Here is a 16,439-nt window from a genome sequence, read left to right on the forward strand (position 1 = left end):
TATAAGCCTAAGTTGCATCACCGTTGCGGGGAGAAGCCTCCTCCCGCAGGCTTTTGGGTGTTTTGTCCTTGGGCATCACTGGCTGCCCGGACGCCCAGAGATGCTGAGAGCAGCGTGGGTCTAATGCGTCAACACCAGACTGGAAACTGAAGGAGAGGCCAGGTGGCGGTTGGGGCTGCTCCTTAGGGAAGCCCGTGGGCTTCTGCCACCAGAGACTGGCCTTGATTTTCAAACATGTGGTCGGTCAGAGGAGAGGGGGCTGGGCGGACCGCGTTCAGCGTTCCCATGAAAGGCCCTCGGCAGGGTGGCCTCACTGCCCCTCACGGTCTCACCCTGTCCCATGCTGTCCCACTCTGCCCCACACTGCAACCCTGTCCCTCGGTGCCTCTTGCTGTCCCACACCGTCCGTCAATGTCACTCTGTCCATGCTGTCCCCTGCTGTCCCTCCCACGCCTCTCCTGCCCGCAGAGGCTCTACTGGCCTTGGCCCGGGCGTCCTCCGCCATCCCCGCGGAGGCGGACCAGGTTACACCCGCCAAACCCCGCCGGGGCCAGGAAACTACGGGAAAGCCTGCGCGACGCTCGGCGCCCCCTTTGGTTTGGGCGGAACGCGGGCCAAGGCCGAGCTGCCCCCACCCTTCGGGAAAAAATTCAACATCAGGATTCGGGGGGCTCGGCAGCTGCCGCCGGATCCGACAGAGCCGAGGCGCGGAGGCCGCCGAGGCCCAGAAATGGTTCCCCGGAGACAAAGGCCGCATCCCCGCGGGCCCGCGCGACGCCGGTGGACCCCACGCCAGCGCCTGGGCGGCGGCATCGCCCCTTTAAGCGGCGCGCGGCCGGGATTGGCTGAGCGGGAGAGGTGGGGCGCCGAGCGCCGACGTCACGGCCCCGCCACTCGCTATATATGGCGGCGTCGGCCGCCGCGCCGACCGCGGCCGAGTGCGAGCGGGGAGCGCAGTCGGAGCCGGGCGGCCAGTGAGTGGCGAGGCGCCTGCGCGGTGTCCGGGCCCTTGAGCCCGCGGCGCTGAGCCAGCCGGGACGGACATGCGCGGGAGGGCGCCGTGGGGCAGCGGCGGCTCCGCGGGGGTAAGGGGCCTGCGGGCCGGGGGTGGGGTGGGGAGAGCGGCGCCGCTCCGCGCCCCCGCCCCTGCCGGGCCCCTGCGCCGGGCTGCGGGCGACTCCCGACGCTGGGCGGGTCCCCGGGACGCGGAGTCTCCCGGGACGGACAGACAGACGAACGGACGGGGGCTCGGGGCCGGTGCGGGGGCGCTGCGCGGGGGCCTGGGCTTCGGGAGCGGCCGGCCGGGGTCCTGCGCCCGGAGGCTGGCGGCGGCCTCGGCGGCCTCCCTTCCACAACGGGGCTGCGCTGCCCCGGCGCGCACCGCGCGTCCGTCAGCCCGGTCCCGAAGGTTGGGCTGGGGGTGGCCGGTCCGCGCGGTCCCTCGGCGACGGCGGTCGTCCCCGGTTTAGGGTCCTTGAGTTCCACGGAGTAGTTCCGAGCCCCCCCTTCCTCCCGTCTCGGAAACGCGATCTTTTGGTCGGAGCGCCCTAAATACTGCTTCCGAAGGAATGGAAGTTCAGAATTCTGTGTTCGGAGCGTGACTGCTTACTGGGTGTTTCTCGTGTGTAGGTGCGTGTGTATTTATTTGTGTATCACAGCCTCGTTCAAACTAGATGACTTCTTAACCGTGATTGGTGCTGTATTGGTGCTTGCAAAGTCTTTATTAGGATTTCGTCATTGCTTGAAAGGAACCAGTCTCTTACCTGATAAAAAATATGAATAGATTGTTAGTCATAAACTTAAGTGCAGTCAGAATAGACTGTAGCTTTAAAGGAGATGTGTTGGTGACTTTAGGTACACCTGCAACACAGGTAGGGCCGGACTGGTTTCTAAGCAACTGTCAGAGGTGAAGAAAGGTGAGGTTAAAATGCCTTCCCCCCCCCCCTCCAAGAACAGTATTCTGCACGGTTTTCAGCTTTTAGAAATCTGTAAGAATGAAAGGGTATGTGTTTGTTGGGATACTGAAACATTCACCATACCACGTCTTTTTTTTTTTAACCCCCCCCCCCCCCCCCCCCATTTCTGTAATTACACAGTTTTCAGCAAAGTTTTACTTAAACAGACCAAAGACAGGAGGCCAGGTACCCATTTCAGCAATTGACCACATTTTGCTAAGAATAAAAGTTGGCTTCTTGTTAATTGTGCTATGATTGGTTACCAGTATGTACTGCTATCTTTTCCAGATATTAGCAGATTTGAAGAGAAATACATACAGCTTTTAGCCTGAACTTCAGATGCCATTTGTCAGTTTCTTCACTTCACACAGAGGTTTATTTTCAGCTGCATGTCTCAGTGGATACTGGCTAATAGGTGATAGAGGTCCTGGGCTAACAGTATATAACCTGACATATATTAGATTGTAAACCCCTTAAGGGCAGGAACTCTTCCTTGTACAGCTTCTGTCTTGCACAGCCTTGCACACAGTTGATGGTTGATAAATAATTGCATGGAAGCATATTTTACATCTTAAAGCTCAGCAGGATTGGACCAGTCACTGATAAGGGTGGAAAGCAAATCTTTTTTTATGGCTGTTATGAAATGTCTGAATTATTCATATTTTCGACAGATACGTAAAATTACTGTTTCAGTGAATTGTTTCTCCTCCTTTCAGTCCACAATAGCTACTGGTCACTCTTTCTGTGAGATTTAATTATACTGTAGACTTGGGTTTTTGTTTGGAAATAACTCTCTTAACTGCTGCTCCTCAGAAGTTGAACCGGATAATACTCCCTTTCAGCTAATACTAATGGTAGCTTTTAAAAGCAAGTTGCCTAAATTACAGGTACAATCTAACATGCTTGAAACTGACCTGAATGTCTGCATACCATCAGGTTGCTTTAGAAAGGTGAGCAGAGGAGGGAAAGGTGGTGCCAAGGGTAATTCCAGGAATTTGAATGTCATCAGCTCCCTCTGCCAGAGAAACAGCTCTGCTTTTAATCTCAATAAATTTGAATTGGTACCTCATCATCAGGGTTCCTTTTGCATCTTTTGGTGCTGGTGTTTGGCCATGCTTCATAAACACTAAGGAACAACCTACTAGGTACGAGATAAGCAAGATCCAGCTGTACCCGCACAGCATAAATGCATGCTCTGTAAAGGTAGATAAAACTGGTGAGTTTCAGGGTTCTGAATGTTAGTTATTAGCATAATAGAGAAATTTGCTTTGAGATAGGGAAAAGTTAGTGTGGGACTCAGACTTCAGAAGGGGAAAAGGATTCTGCAATTTGGAATCATTGTTGATAACTTTAACCCAATTCCTCATACTGTAAAATGGGGCAGTATTACTAAGAGGTGAATCTTCCGGGCTTCAGTGAATGCATTTGTAAAATATGGGGCTCTGGCTACATGAGTTTTACTCCTTTTCCACTCCACAGTGCCGTGATTCAGCATTTCAGGGGAAGCAGTAGGTGGGTAAGGATGAGAAGACATTGAGGCTCTTCTTGAAGACCCACAGCATATGAAACTGGCCAGGTACAGATTATTTAAAATAATCTGTATTTTATTCCCTCTGAGTGGAATGCTCTTCTGATTCTTCTCATGGCTGCCTCCTTTTCATCATTAAATTTCAGTTTAAAAAAGTCACCTCAGGGAGGTCTGCCCTAACTACCCTTGTCAATCCGGCCTCCCCACTCTCTCCTCCCGGGGAAGTTATCACGGTCTGAAATTGCTTCTTGTCTCCTGGTTAAATTGAGGCTTTCTCAGGCAGCAGCCACGTCTCTTTCACTACCATAGGATCTACTCCAGAATAAGCACTTGAGAACCATTTGTGGAAATAACTCATCCTTGCCCTCTAAGAATTTGCGGGTGGAAACCCTGTGCATGGAGCTCTAGTTCCTATCTCTGCAGTTGGCTTACACTGAGGTCTTGAGCATTTCTCTTGGCCATCCCTGCATCAGTTTTCCTACTGATAAATAAGAACATTAGAGAAGTGAGGTTGGGGTGCCTGGGTGGCTCAGTCAGTTAAGCGTCTGACTCCTGATTTCGGCTCAGGGTCATGAGATCGAGTCTCCCCCTCTCCTCGGGCTCCACACTCAGCAGCGGGGAGGCTGCTTGAGATTCTCTCTCTCCCTCTCCCCTGCCCCTTCCTCATGCTCGCTTTCTGTCTCTAAAATAAATAAAATCTTTAAAAAAAAAAAAGGAAAAGAAAGAAAGAAGTGAGGTTTTTGCCTAGAATGAAGAGACGGTGGAGAGTGAAAGAGACGGTGGAGAGTGACTTTCACAGGAGTGAAAGTGTGGCGGGGGAGTGCTGGATCAGAGGGCAGAAGAGCCTCACTGGCCTTTCTGCTAACAGAAAATGTTTGGCCTCACATCCTCATCTGCAAAATGCAGAGTGTAATCCCTGCCTCCTCTTACAGGGATGTGGTGGGGATCAGGTGAGATGCTGTGTCAGAAAGTGCTTTGTAATTTGTAGAGTGCTTTACAAATGCAAGATGTTCTATTATTAAATTCCAGACTTAAAATGGATCCTGATTGTAACACCATTGCCGGGATCCATGCTGCGAGATTGAGGCCCGTTGGGTGTATGTGGGGGCCCCTTTTATGGGTAAAGACAGACCTGCGTGATACCAAGTATCATGTTGTGACGGGCTCTGTAATGGTGGGGCACCAGTGTATTCTCAAAGATTGAGGGCTTCGAAAGAATTGCTTGAAGTAGTCACAGAATATAAAATTGATACCTTAACCCACCCTTCCAGAGGATACATAGACCAAGTCTGCAATTAATAACTTTCACAGGAGGATCTGAAGGAGTTGAAGTAAAACAGGAACTTTGATAGTCTAAGGGTTAACCCCCCCCCCAAAAAAAAACTATTACCAAGCAGCAAATCCCCAGAAAAGTCTGAGCCACACTTGAACACAAGCCTTGTAGTGGGTCAGATCTTACTCCCAGTTAGGAGCCTCAGGGGCTTGGAGAGGCCGGGTGGTGTGGTGAGAGCCTGGCTTAAGTCTCTAGGCCCCACCATTGACCTGGAACAAGTTACTTAACTTGGTGTGCCTCCAGTCCCTCATCTGTAAATGAGGGTCATAATAGTAACCCACCCCACAGGGTTGTTAAGAGGATTAAATAAGTTATACATATAAATCACTTAGAACGATGCTTGTCGGATAAGTTTCCAAGAATTAGTTTATTTTTTGTACAGGTTTTATGTTCCTTGTAACAATCTGGAGTTACGCATTGGGTGACTCCAGTGCTCATTAAGTAAATTTCAAGTTTTCAAGACTCCCTTCCCATCATTGGACCATTGTGCTCCTTGTCGTTAAGATTATAATAGAACCCACATATTTTTTCCATTTGGAAACCTATTATGTGTATGTCTGGAAGGAATAATATTTTCCCATCCCGTGTGTGTGTGTTGCTTCTGAGGTAGCATCTGTAGGAAGAGTACAAAGGACAAGAGGCCACATCCCCGCTGTGGTATACTTCACCCCTGCACAAGGCCGTGCAGGACACCAAGTGAATCAAAAGGCTGTTGATGACGATGGCTGTGGAACGAATAGGTTTTTTGTTAGTTTGCCATTTCTTAAAATACTCAGCTAGAAAATACTCTGAATTACTCAAGAAATTATGTCACTCAGCTTTGCTTTTGACAGTCTGAAGATAAATTATTTTCCTTATTGCCCCAGTTTTTACCACCTGCAAGTGGGCCGTTACGTGCTGGCCCACTGAAGGGACGATGGATGCTGCCGGGGACAAAAGGTCCATCCTCACCCCGCGGAGCTGCATTGCCGTGGGTCCTGAAGCCGTCACGTTGACCTTGAATTCATGCAGGAGCATTTCAGTGACTTAATATAAAAGATGTGAAGTCCTCTATGCTTTTACCATGAAGGCCATTTATGCTTCCTCTGGTAGCAGGGGGACCGCGAAGGACATTCCTGCCCGCCTCCCCCTTCACTCCCTGCCCCCAGAGCATGGTCTGTTACGGTGAAATCTGAGAAGAACCCTGAATTAGGGCCTTTGATTGTGAAGAGTCCTTTGCTCAGTAAGTAAACTCCGCTCACGCAGCACTGGATGTCCTAGACACTGAATGTGTTACCTGAATGTGAGTGTCACGTCAGTAAGTCTTCTCGTGTTCTTAATAAAAGTTAAAATTCGGTAAAACAGCCACACTCAGTGTTCAGCGTGTCGAATAGCTTGGCTGCCAGTGCTTTAGGCACTAACACAATAAAAATGATGGGATTTTGTTTTGTTTTTAATATTCTCAAAGGTGATTACTTTAGGCATTTTCAGACTGAAGATAAACATGCAGATGGTGGTTTATGTGGGGAGAATCTAAAATCATGGAATTAAAAGAAAAATTTTTTTAAATAAAAAATAAAATCATGGAATTTGTCACGTTCCGAAATCAGTTTCTTTTTACAAATCTTGGCTTTGAATAGGATTATCTTCTATCTCTTTTCGGTAAGGAAATAGTCGTGTAGGTAGTTGTTAAATAAGGTTGAAAAGACCATTTATCACCCTGAATAAACAGAAATCAGGTTCTAAAACCAGATTGAAAGAAGGAAATTACATCACACTTTTAAATAAGGAAGCACTGGGCAGAACTGGATGAGTTGTATGACAAAAATGTGCCCCTCCTCCTCTTGTGGATTGCTTTTGAGATTTATTAATGAGATCTGCTGGAAGGTAAGCACATCTAGGTTACTGTCTTAAGGTAGCCTGGTTTAAAAAAAAAAAAAAGTTTCAAAGTGACTTTCCTCAATCTAAAGGCATGTGATTTCACCTTAATGAAGCATCTATGGTATGCTTTTTGGTGTAGCCTTTTTTGTTTTGTTTTCTTTAAGGAAAGTGACCTTAAATTTAGCCACAAAAACAGTAGGTGCAGAAGGAATAGTGTGGAAGAGGTGAAATTCATTATTTTCAGAAAGCTCTGCCTTGGTTGCTTAAGTGAATGTACAGTAATAGAAACCAACTTAGAAAGTTACATTGTTAACCACTTAAGCTTAGCGTTTTTTACCCAGTCTGCGAACTGTCCACTTGAGATCTTGGAAAGGAATGTAATGAAAATCCTTTGCCTGCTATTTACCTAAACTTGTCACATTATTATCATTGGGAGGTGTCCACCCACGTTAGGTTTATCCCTTAGTTCTTCACTGATTTACAGGACACGTGAGTCTGTCATGTCATTACTTTTTTAAAAAGTGAGATGAGTATTTTCTCTGTTTCGCAAATATCAGAAGCGAATGACGCCAGGATCTACACTGGAGGGGGAAAAAAAAAAGTCCTGTCCCAAAAGATTTGGAGGATGGGCAAGAAATCGGGGCATGGCACGAAATAACCCAAGAACATGGGGACCTGCGCTGGCTTTTCAGCAGAGAGCCAGGTAGTGGACAAGGTGGTGTGACAGCTGGCCTCGAAGGAAAAGGTGCATTCTAACAGAGATGAGGGGGAAAGAGAAGGAAGAGCTTGAAGAAGGTGGATCAGGGCCTGCCTTCTTAGAGAGGCCTTAAGGCCAGCCTACAGAGCTTTTCTTTAGAAGCGTTTGAAGATTTTTGAGCAGTGGAAGATCTGAATTTGCACTGCAGTTCAGGAATATGGATCTGGTACTGGTGTGTAGGGCAGGTTAGGTATTTTCAGACCCAAGGGCAGAGCGGTGCCCGTGAACGGAAGGAAGAGAGGTTTGAGAAGCAGTGTAGAAATAGGCTATGGAACTGGGCGATTGAATGTGCATCTGTCATAACTCAGGTTATTAAAAATGGTGCCTGTAGGAGAAGCGGGATCTTCGCAGACCCTGAGCTGGTTTGGGAAGGGGGAGGGGGTGTGAAGTAAGTGACAGGAGTTTGGTTTGTAGCATTGCAGATGCCAGAGGGCCGTCCAAGTGGAAAGATAATCACCAGACAATAGGAAATGCAAAGTGGAAGCTTGAACCCGGGCTGGAGTGGAGACTCAGGAGGTTGAGGAGCTGTCTACGCAGAGTTGAAGCCATAGAAGGGGATCCAATCTCAAGGCGCTGGGTGGGGAAGGGGGAGTTGCACGGAGAGCAATCAGAGGACAGCAGCAAGAAACAGATGGGTTTAGGGGATATTATTTTTCGTCTTGAAGTTTTCCAAAAAAGTGGGGTTAGTAGGAAACAGTTCCCATCTGGGATTGGTATTTAACCGCATTTTTGACACACTGAAAAGGCCAAAGATTAGTTGATGAATTTTGGGGACGTTCTTTTGCCCAAGGTCATTCCGATCCTGTTTGACATCATGCTGCCTGGGTCCGCATTCGCTCTCACAGTTTGCATTTCATAACAATGCCGTCTTGTGCTGAGAGGTACCGATTTCCCCACATAGGGCTGTTCTGCAGTTGCTTTCCTAATGAACTGTCAGGTAGAGCTGGCCTGACGCTTTACACAGAAACAACATTAGAAACACTGCGGCATTAGCGAAATTTCACCGGAGCGGTGGGTTTCTTTTTAACTTGAGGTTGGCCGGCCTGATTCCCACCCCCCTCCCCCCAGGAGGGCACACACTGCAGACTTGGGGCGTTTTGAGAGGGGCGTGGAAAAGAGTTGCAGGTGGCTTCCTGCCTCAGCTGGCATTCCCAGGAACACGCCGAAAACGTTTGCTTCCAAACCTACGGCAGGTCCCCCTCCCTGAGCCCATAGTTGGAAGTTATTTTCCAAAAGAGAATATGCAGTTACGTTTCCCTCCTTGGCTTCTCCCATGCAAGCAAGTAGGAAGTTCGGACAGTTTCATAACACGTCCCATTCACAATTCCCCATTGAAATGTAGAGGCAGGTCACCTTCTATGAATACACAAAGACACTATTGTGGTCAGAAGTGAGCTGGCTTAGTGAACACAATTCTTTTTATACTAAAAAAATTTTTTTTCTGCAGAAAGCTAACAAGTAGGTGATGGAAACAATGAATAAAAAATAACTTTCTAGAATGCATATATAATTTTCAGGGGCCACCGAGATGTGAGTTTAGAATTCCGAGGCCATTCCAGCAGAGGCGATAGTTACACAATCATTCTGTTGAAAGCTAAGATTTAGATGGCATTAGGAGCCTGACATGCAGTAATTACGAGGAGCACTTGCTGGCCTGCAGACAGGTGGGGGTTGGGCCTCCAGAATCCCCCGCAGCATTTTTCTGTAATCTGGATGAGTGATCTCCAAACGTGTGCTTTCAGACTACTTAAATACCATATTCTTCTTCCTATCTTGGCTTTTCGTTTTTTTACATCACCACAGATACTTTCCCTGTGGTCTTGCCTGTGCTTGTGGGGTGCTGGGGGGTGGGGCCCCACATACCACCAGGCCAGGTACCCGGAGGGGGCGCCGAGCAGTGCGTTCTAAAAATGTTTTGGGTTTTTTGGTTTTTTGTTTTTAATTTTCTGTAGCTTTCCTCAATCCAGGTAAAGTAAAAACACGTGGGTTTCATCTCAAACGTCTGAAGACCAGAAATAAAAAATAAAAACATCTCCCAATAACTTAGATTTCTAAAATGGTGGGGTTTCTTTCCCCTGTTCTTAATCATCTACCTTTGAGAGACTGATCACAGGAGAAGGCTTGACTATTTGAAATAATATTTGAAACCTATTTACGTCTCTGCCTCATGGATCAGAGGCAGCTGGCTTTGGGAGAGTAAAAAGCCGAGGATCAGTAAGGGCCCTGTCTTCGCTTTATCACCGAAACGTTACTGTTTTTGCATGAAAAACAAACAGTAAGCACTTGCAGAGTGTTTTTTTGGTTTGTAGCTAAAAAAAAGACCCCGTGCTGGATTCACTGCGTAGGTTCAGTTGATCCTGATGGTGGTGGTAATGAGATGGTAGCCTACCGTCGTTCATTCAGCGAGCACGCAGTCCTTGAGCCCTTGCTGTGTTTCAGGTAGTGATGATTATGATTGGGACCTAGCCTCTTTCCTGGACTCCGAGTTTAGTGGGTGACAGATCTGTCCATAAAACAGATGACCTGTGTACCCCCTCCCCCAGCATGCATGTCTCACTCATCTGTGTCGCCCCCCAGTCCTCAGCACACCGCCGGCCCTGGGTGGCTGTGCGCATGCTTGGGGAGAGCGTGAGAGAGCGTTAGGAAGCATCTATGCTCATCCCAGAAGGGGTCAGTGTTACACAGAGAGTTGACAGATCGTGTCCTGGTGTCTGAAAGAAAAAAAGCCTCAACTCTAAGGAAGCGTGAAGATTCAGAGAAAGCAGAGATGGATGCTAATGAACACCTCTGGCAAGAAGGTGTGGGTCGAGCTACTGGTTGACCCCAGACGCAGACCATCTGATGAGGGAGAGGGTCCTCACACTGAGGAACTACTAGATTAAGAAAAGGGCACTTACTTAGCCTTCGTCATCTGTGCCTTGCAGGGAGGCACGAATGAATCACAAGGCACTTCGTACAGGAGAATGTGAAGAATGTGCCTTTAAGTTTGTCTTTCAAAGGGAGGAGGAAGCTGTCCGTGGCCCCTGCTGAAGCCCGCAACCTTGCAGAACTTGATTTTTACAGGATAATGGAAATTGGGATCTTCATATCTATTTCTTTATTCTTGAATAGGTGGTAACTGGAAAATTCGTCCTCCCAGGGCCAACCCTGAACTGCAGAATCCAAACCAGTGCTAGGCCGTGGGGTGATCCGGTGCCACGTAGGATCTCCTGTTCAGTTGAAGCATTGGGTTCTAGTGAATGTTGGTTCTGCAGGTCTGAGTACAGTGATCTGTGAAATGACCCTATTGGCTTGGGGGACCGGGAGCTCCATGCCCACTACGGCCACACTCTGGAAGGTCGGTTCATAGGAGGCTAGAGAACTGTGTGCGCTGTGGCGAGCGAGCAAGATCTGTTGGGCCGCAGTGGGAGATCTGCTTTTGCTCGCCGTCGGTTATTCCTTACTTTGCCGGAAACATTTAAGAGCTTTGATGAGTATCCAACCCCCCTCCCCAAAATTGTTCTCAGTGTCTGTGTTTAAGTACTGTCGTGAGAAGGATGAGTTCATGCCAAAGGGTCGGGATCAAGTGAACGTCTGTAACTAAAGTTTTCTGTCCCACATCCCCCCAAGTTCTCTGATACTAGCTCTGTGTGGGTATTTCTGAATTGTTTATTCTCTCCTCTCTTCTCTGCCCCCCCCCCCCCAGGGAATGCAAGCTACTGGTTGACCACAGATCCCTAGGCCTCACAAGTGTGGAGACTTCCCAGAGTCAGACACCATGTCCACGGCAGGAGTTGCTGCTCAGGAGATTAGAGTCCCATTAAAAACTGGATTTCTGCATGATGGCCAAGCCATGAGGACCGTGAGGACCTGCTGGGGTGGCCGCAGTGAGTTTGAAAAGTAAGCGCAGGACAGAATGGCCCTGAGATCTCCAAGCCCGTGATGTTAAAATGAGATCGAGAATAGGATGGCTCCTTGTTTATGACCAAGCTGTTTTTCCTTTCCTTTCAGTCACTTTTTGAACATTGACCCAATCACCATGGCCTACAGCCTCAACTCTACGGCTCAGGAGCACCTAACATCTCTTGGTATGTGTCCGGAAATCCAAGCGGGGCTAGTGCTTGAGGAGCAAGTTGGCAGTGGGGATGGGGATGGCCCTGGCTGGCCCTGGCTGGTCCTCCAGCACCATGCTGAAGTGAGGAAGCCACCTGAGCCGTTTCCAGCAGGAGCCTGACCCCTGGTGGCAGCAGGTTCTGAAGAGAACCGTGCCCGGCTCTCGAGGCACCCTGCCCTCGTCCTGAGTCACCGACCTATTTGTGCAAGTGTGATCTCTCACAGTCATTGAATTCTGATCCCAGCTCTGATCCACATTTAACTTTCAGAGGCCTTGGGTGAGATCTCTCCTCTCTCTTACGAGTATCGGGTACGCATCCGAGGGAGATCATCAAGTAGTGTCCATGTGGATAAAATACTTAGGAAAGTGTGTGATGGGCCGCCTGGCACTTCTGACGTGGATACTGTGTTCCTTAGATTTTTTTTTTTAAAGATTTTATTTATTTATTTATTTGAGAGAGAGAATGAGATAGAGAGAGCATGAGGCGGGGAGGGTCAGAGGGAGAAGCAGACTCCCCGCTGAGCAGGGAGCCCGATGCGGGACTCGATCCCGGGACTCCAGGATCATGACCTGAGCCGAAGGCAGTCGCTTAACCGACTGAGCCACCCAGGCGCCCTTCCTTAGATTTTTGTCAGGAGCATTTAGCACATTGCAAGCAGGCCCGTGCTCTCCTGACGTCACGTTGGCACTAACGGAGCGGACCCGGTGTCGCCTCACACACACCCTGCCTGCCTCGTGTCGCCGCATCTCTTACCTGCCAGGCTGGCGTGGTGCGGTCATCACGGAAATTATACGCTGCTCGTCGTCTGTGAATTTTGCCCACGTCACAAAACCTGCCGAGATGTGTGGGTGTGTACCGCGCACATGTCCGAGGGAGATGGAAGAGATAACTTGTTCTTTGAACCAGATCATGTGCATTAGCAATCTTCTGGCCCCTAATTACACCTGTGGCTGTCCCCCGGGTGTTCTCAGGGCGGCAGCCGTCAGCGGTGAGCTGCCTTAGCAGAGAGCCGTGGGCGCACGGGTAGCCGGGCTCGGCCTCGAGCGGCTGGGCTCGCGCGGGCCTTTTACTCACCCCTCTCGTTCATTCTAGGGCACGCGGCGACATCTGGTCCGAAGAACAGCAGCCACTTCGCAGAAAATGGCCCCGCTCAGAAGCCCAGCCTGGCCCCTCTTATTATTCCCCCGGGCGAAGACTTGGGGCAGCGTGAAGAGGAGCGAGTCGTGTGTGGTTTTAAGAAACTCTCAGTGAACGGGGTCTGTGCTTCTCCTCCTCCGCTCACCCCCATAAAGAACCCCCCGTCCCCCTTCCCCTGCGCGGCCCTCTGTGAGCGGGGCTCCAGGCCCCTCCCGCCGCTGCCCATCTCGGAAGACCTCTCTCTGGACGAGACAGACTGCGAGGTAGAATTCCTCACCAGCTCGGACACGGACTTCCTCTTAGAAGACTGTACGCTCTCTGCCTTCAAGTATGATGTTCCCGGCAGGCGAAGCTTCCGTGGGTGTGGACAGATCAACTACGCATATTTCGATACCCCGGCTGTCTCTGCAGCAGATCTCAGCCAGGCCCCTGACCAAAATGGAGGGGTGCAGAATTCAAATCCTCCTCCGTCTCAGACCCACCGAAGACTAAGAAGGTCTCATTCAGGACCAGCCGGATCCTTTAACAAGCCAGCCATCAGGATATCCAGCTACATACACAGAGCTTCTCCGAACTCCGATGAAGACAAACCTGAGGTGCCCCCCAGGGTCCCCATACCTCCGAGGCCAGTGAAGCCAGATTATAGAAGGTGGTCAGCAGAAGTTACTTCGAGCACCTACAGTGATGAAGATAGGCCTCCCAAGGTACCACCCAGAGAACCTTTATCCCGGAGTAACTCCCGCACACCCAGCCCCAAAAGCCTCCCGTCTTACCTCAATGGGGTCATGCCCCCGACGCAGAGCTTTGCCCCTGATCCCAAGTATGTCAGCAGCAAAGCCCTGCAAAGACAGAACAGCGAAGGATCTGCCAATAAGGTTCCTTGCATTCTGCCCATTATTGAAAATGGGAAGAAGGTTAGCTCGACACATTATTACCTACTACCTGAGAGACCACCGTACCTGGACAAATACGAGAAGTTCTTTCGGGAAGCAGAAGAAACAAACGCAAGCACCCAAACCCAGCACCTGGGTGCTGACCACAGTGCCGTCTCGGCCGCAGACAAGCTGGACTCGAAGACAAAACTGGATCCAGGTGGCCACGTGAAGCGCAAACATCTGTCCTATGTGGTTTCTCCTTAGGCTCTGGGGTCGCGGTCCGGCAGCGGCTCCCTGGGAGCAAATGGTTCTCAAGCCACTTCCCCATTTGGTTGCGGTTCACAGGGAAATGTTTCCGATTGCAGCATAAAATAGTGGAACCCTCTGTGTTAGAGACAGAGAGGGTCAGCAGCCATGGGGCACGCTCGTGCTGAGAAGCCCAGATCTTGTTGGCGTCGGAGAAGAGTCTGTTCCAGCCTGCAGCGTAAGGCTGTGCTGGCGGGGAGGGAAGGCTGGGGAACCTTTGACATGTGTATACGTTAGAGACCTGCAGAAGCCTGTGGGGCAACCTCAGGCCATAGTCGCAGGGTGACCAGTTAGTTGCTACCTTAGAGTAACATGTATTCAGAAGGATAAAACAAGCTGGAGGACAACTCCTGACCGAAAATTGAGCAAATGGAAGAAAACACAGTATTGTTTAGATCGGAATCCTAAAACAAAACAAAAAAACCCGTTTTTGCTTAGTTTGAAAGGGTCTGGCTCTCGGGCCCGGGAAGTTCTTCTGTCTCCTTTATTTCTGCAAGCAGTCTGTGCCCCGGGGGGCAGGGCGCACGTCCGTCCGTCCGTCCGTCCCATGGCTCCACCTGCCCGGTTTAAAAATCGCCCCGAGGCCCGGGTGCCCCCGGGTTTTGCCTCCTGCTCCGTTGAGGGGAGGTTGGCAGTGCGCTGGGCAGCCGGGTTTTCCCCTGCGCACGTGTGTCTCACCCCTTGGGAAGCGAGAAGATCCCGGAACCCATCAACGGTTCTTGCTGACAGTTCCTGCTCCGCTCTGCCCGCTGACGCCCGTTGCGCAGGCCTCGCAGCTGTGGTGGGGGGCACGGCCGACTCCTGCGGAGAAGCAGACCGTTGGCCCGTGTTCAGGATGTCATTTACGCCATCGAGAACCAGCTGTGTGACTGAGCGTCACTGGGGGCGTGTGGGGGGTTTTTTTGGTTTTTTCGGTTTTTCGGTTTTTTTAGACTGCATTAATAAACAAAGACAACACAAGCTGGCCTTGTGTTGCTGGTTCCTACTCAGTATTTCCCGGGGATTGTTTGCTTTTTGAGCAAAACGCTTCTGACCAACCGTGCAGCATGGTCCAGCACAGGTCACGTCGGCGTCTTCCTGCTTCTGAGACTCTCCCGGCCGGCGGCTTCCCCCCGAGTCAGCGAGACCCCCGGCACGCGCTGGGGTCGCCCCGTGCTTTGAGGTACGGGTCTTGTATAGATAAGCACAAAAGAGAAGGTGCTCACTAACCGAGGGACATTACTACAATGTTCTCTTAACAGTTAAACAAGCTGTTTACAGTTTAAACTGCTGAATGATACTATTTGAGCTATTTAAAGCTTATATTTTAGTATGAACTAAATGAAGGGTAAGACATGCTTTAGAAAAATGCACTGATTTCTGCATTATGTGTACAGTGTTGGACAAAGGATTTTATTCATTTTTGTTGCATTATTTTGAATATTGTCTTTTCATTTTAATAAAGTTATAATACTATTTATGACACCGTTAACAATGTTGCTTGCCTAAGCTCTTATAAAAGTCGATGTCTCAAGTACGTTGACAATCATTGCCATCTCTAAGCACAAGGGAAGATTTTTTTTTTTTTTTTTTTTACAAGGGAAGATTTTTGACAGCTTCCTAAATGCTTGAAATTCACTGTCATTCCCTAAAATAAAAGTAATTTGAACGACTGATACTGAATCTTATACACACGCACAGTGAAAAGTGGGCTCTTTGTTTTCACCTTCAACAGTTCAGAGAAGGGACCTGAACTGATGCTGGGGTGCTTCTGTCCAAACAGGCGCTGCCTGCGGAGGGGCCCGCCCCTCAGGGGGAGCATACGGAAGAAATCAGCTCTCACACAGGCTTGCCGTGACTCACTGGGTTTCAGGATTAGGTCCGGGTTGCTGTGGGCCCTTTGGGAAGCTCTGCGGCTTGTCTGGTGTGCGGCCACCAGGGGAAGCCCAGCCTGCCCAGGCCTCTCACGGGGAGAACGGCCATGCTCACAGCTTCTGGACGCAGGAGGAAGCCGAGCCGCTGCGTGTGAGGGCCCCTCTCCAGCGCCGGGGGGCCCTGTGCTCAGCTCTCCCCTCTCCTGGGCCCTGTGGCCAAAACCCAGCCACTCTCACCCGTCCACAGGCTCCCGGGCAATGGTGAAGCTCTCCGTGACCTTGACTGAGCCCCTGCATGTGCTTGGTATCCTGCAGAGTCAAGAGGGAGGGCTTGGAGGTCAGTGAGCAGGGCTGGGAGTCCACCTCTACCTCCGCCTAATTATGAGTTGGGCAGATGCTTTAACATCTCTGCCCTTGGGTAAAATTGGGGCAGGGGCGTCCTGATACCCACAATAGGAAATTACCTGTGTCAACTGCATATAACCAACTGCAACTGGTCCGCGCATGGACTTCATGGTCCCTGGTTACTGTGCCTTGACAGGTATTATTTCGGACACTTTACAGACGAAGAAATGGGCTTGGGGAGTGGCTTCCACAGACATTCGCTGGGGAATACCAACCACATTCTAGGTCCTGGGAGGTGGGCATATCCTCTGCCCTCTAGAATTTTTTTTCTTTTAAGATTTTGAGAGCGAGAATGAGAGTGCGCGCATGCGTGTGCGTGAGAGCGGGGAGGGGCAG

The 16,439-nt window shown here is 50.0% G+C and overlaps 1 protein-coding gene across 2 annotated transcripts; it reads left to right on the top strand.

Moving 5' to 3' along the window:
• Nucleotides 1–940: 940 nt before the first annotated feature.
• ERRFI1 (ERBB receptor feedback inhibitor 1) lies at nucleotides 941–16,224 on the top strand. Of its 2 annotated transcripts, none has more exons than XM_035019882.1 (4): nucleotides 941–1,085; nucleotides 11,119–11,312; nucleotides 11,424–11,500; nucleotides 12,620–16,224. In XM_035019882.1, exons 2-4 carry the CDS (start codon nucleotides 11,191–11,193, stop codon nucleotides 13,801–13,803), a joined length of 1,383 nt encoding a protein of 460 aa, XP_034875773.1. In that variant the 5' UTR covers nucleotides 941–1,085; nucleotides 11,119–11,190; the 3' UTR covers nucleotides 13,804–16,224. The 2 variants fall into 2 exon arrangements, with proteins under 2 accessions (XP_034875773.1, XP_034875774.1); XM_035019883.1 differs by having other exon boundaries at nucleotides 943–974.
• The last annotated feature ends 215 nt before the right edge of the window (nucleotides 16,225–16,439 follow it).

This window comes from Mirounga leonina, unplaced genomic scaffold (assembly GCF_011800145.1).
Source record: "Mirounga leonina isolate KUSES-001 unplaced genomic scaffold, KU_Mleo_1.0 Mir_173, whole genome shotgun sequence".
In the NCBI taxonomy this organism is placed as follows: Eukaryota; Metazoa; Chordata; class Mammalia; order Carnivora; family Phocidae; genus Mirounga; species Mirounga leonina.

What these genes read in the sequence shown, in the direction of transcription:
- ERRFI1 (XM_035019882.1), top strand. Translation starts at nt 11,191, where the DNA reads ATGTCCACGGCAGGAGTTGCTGCTCAGGAGATTAGAGTCCCATTAAAA. An exon ending in GGCCGCAGTGAGTTTGAAAA is followed by an intron (nt 11,313 to 11,423) that starts GTAAGCGCAGGA and finishes CTTTCCTTTCAG; the next exon opens with TCACTTTTTGAACATTGACC. An exon ending in GGAGCACCTAACATCTCTTG is followed by an intron (nt 11,501 to 12,619) that starts GTATGTGTCCGG and finishes CGTTCATTCTAG; the next exon opens with GGCACGCGGCGACATCTGGT.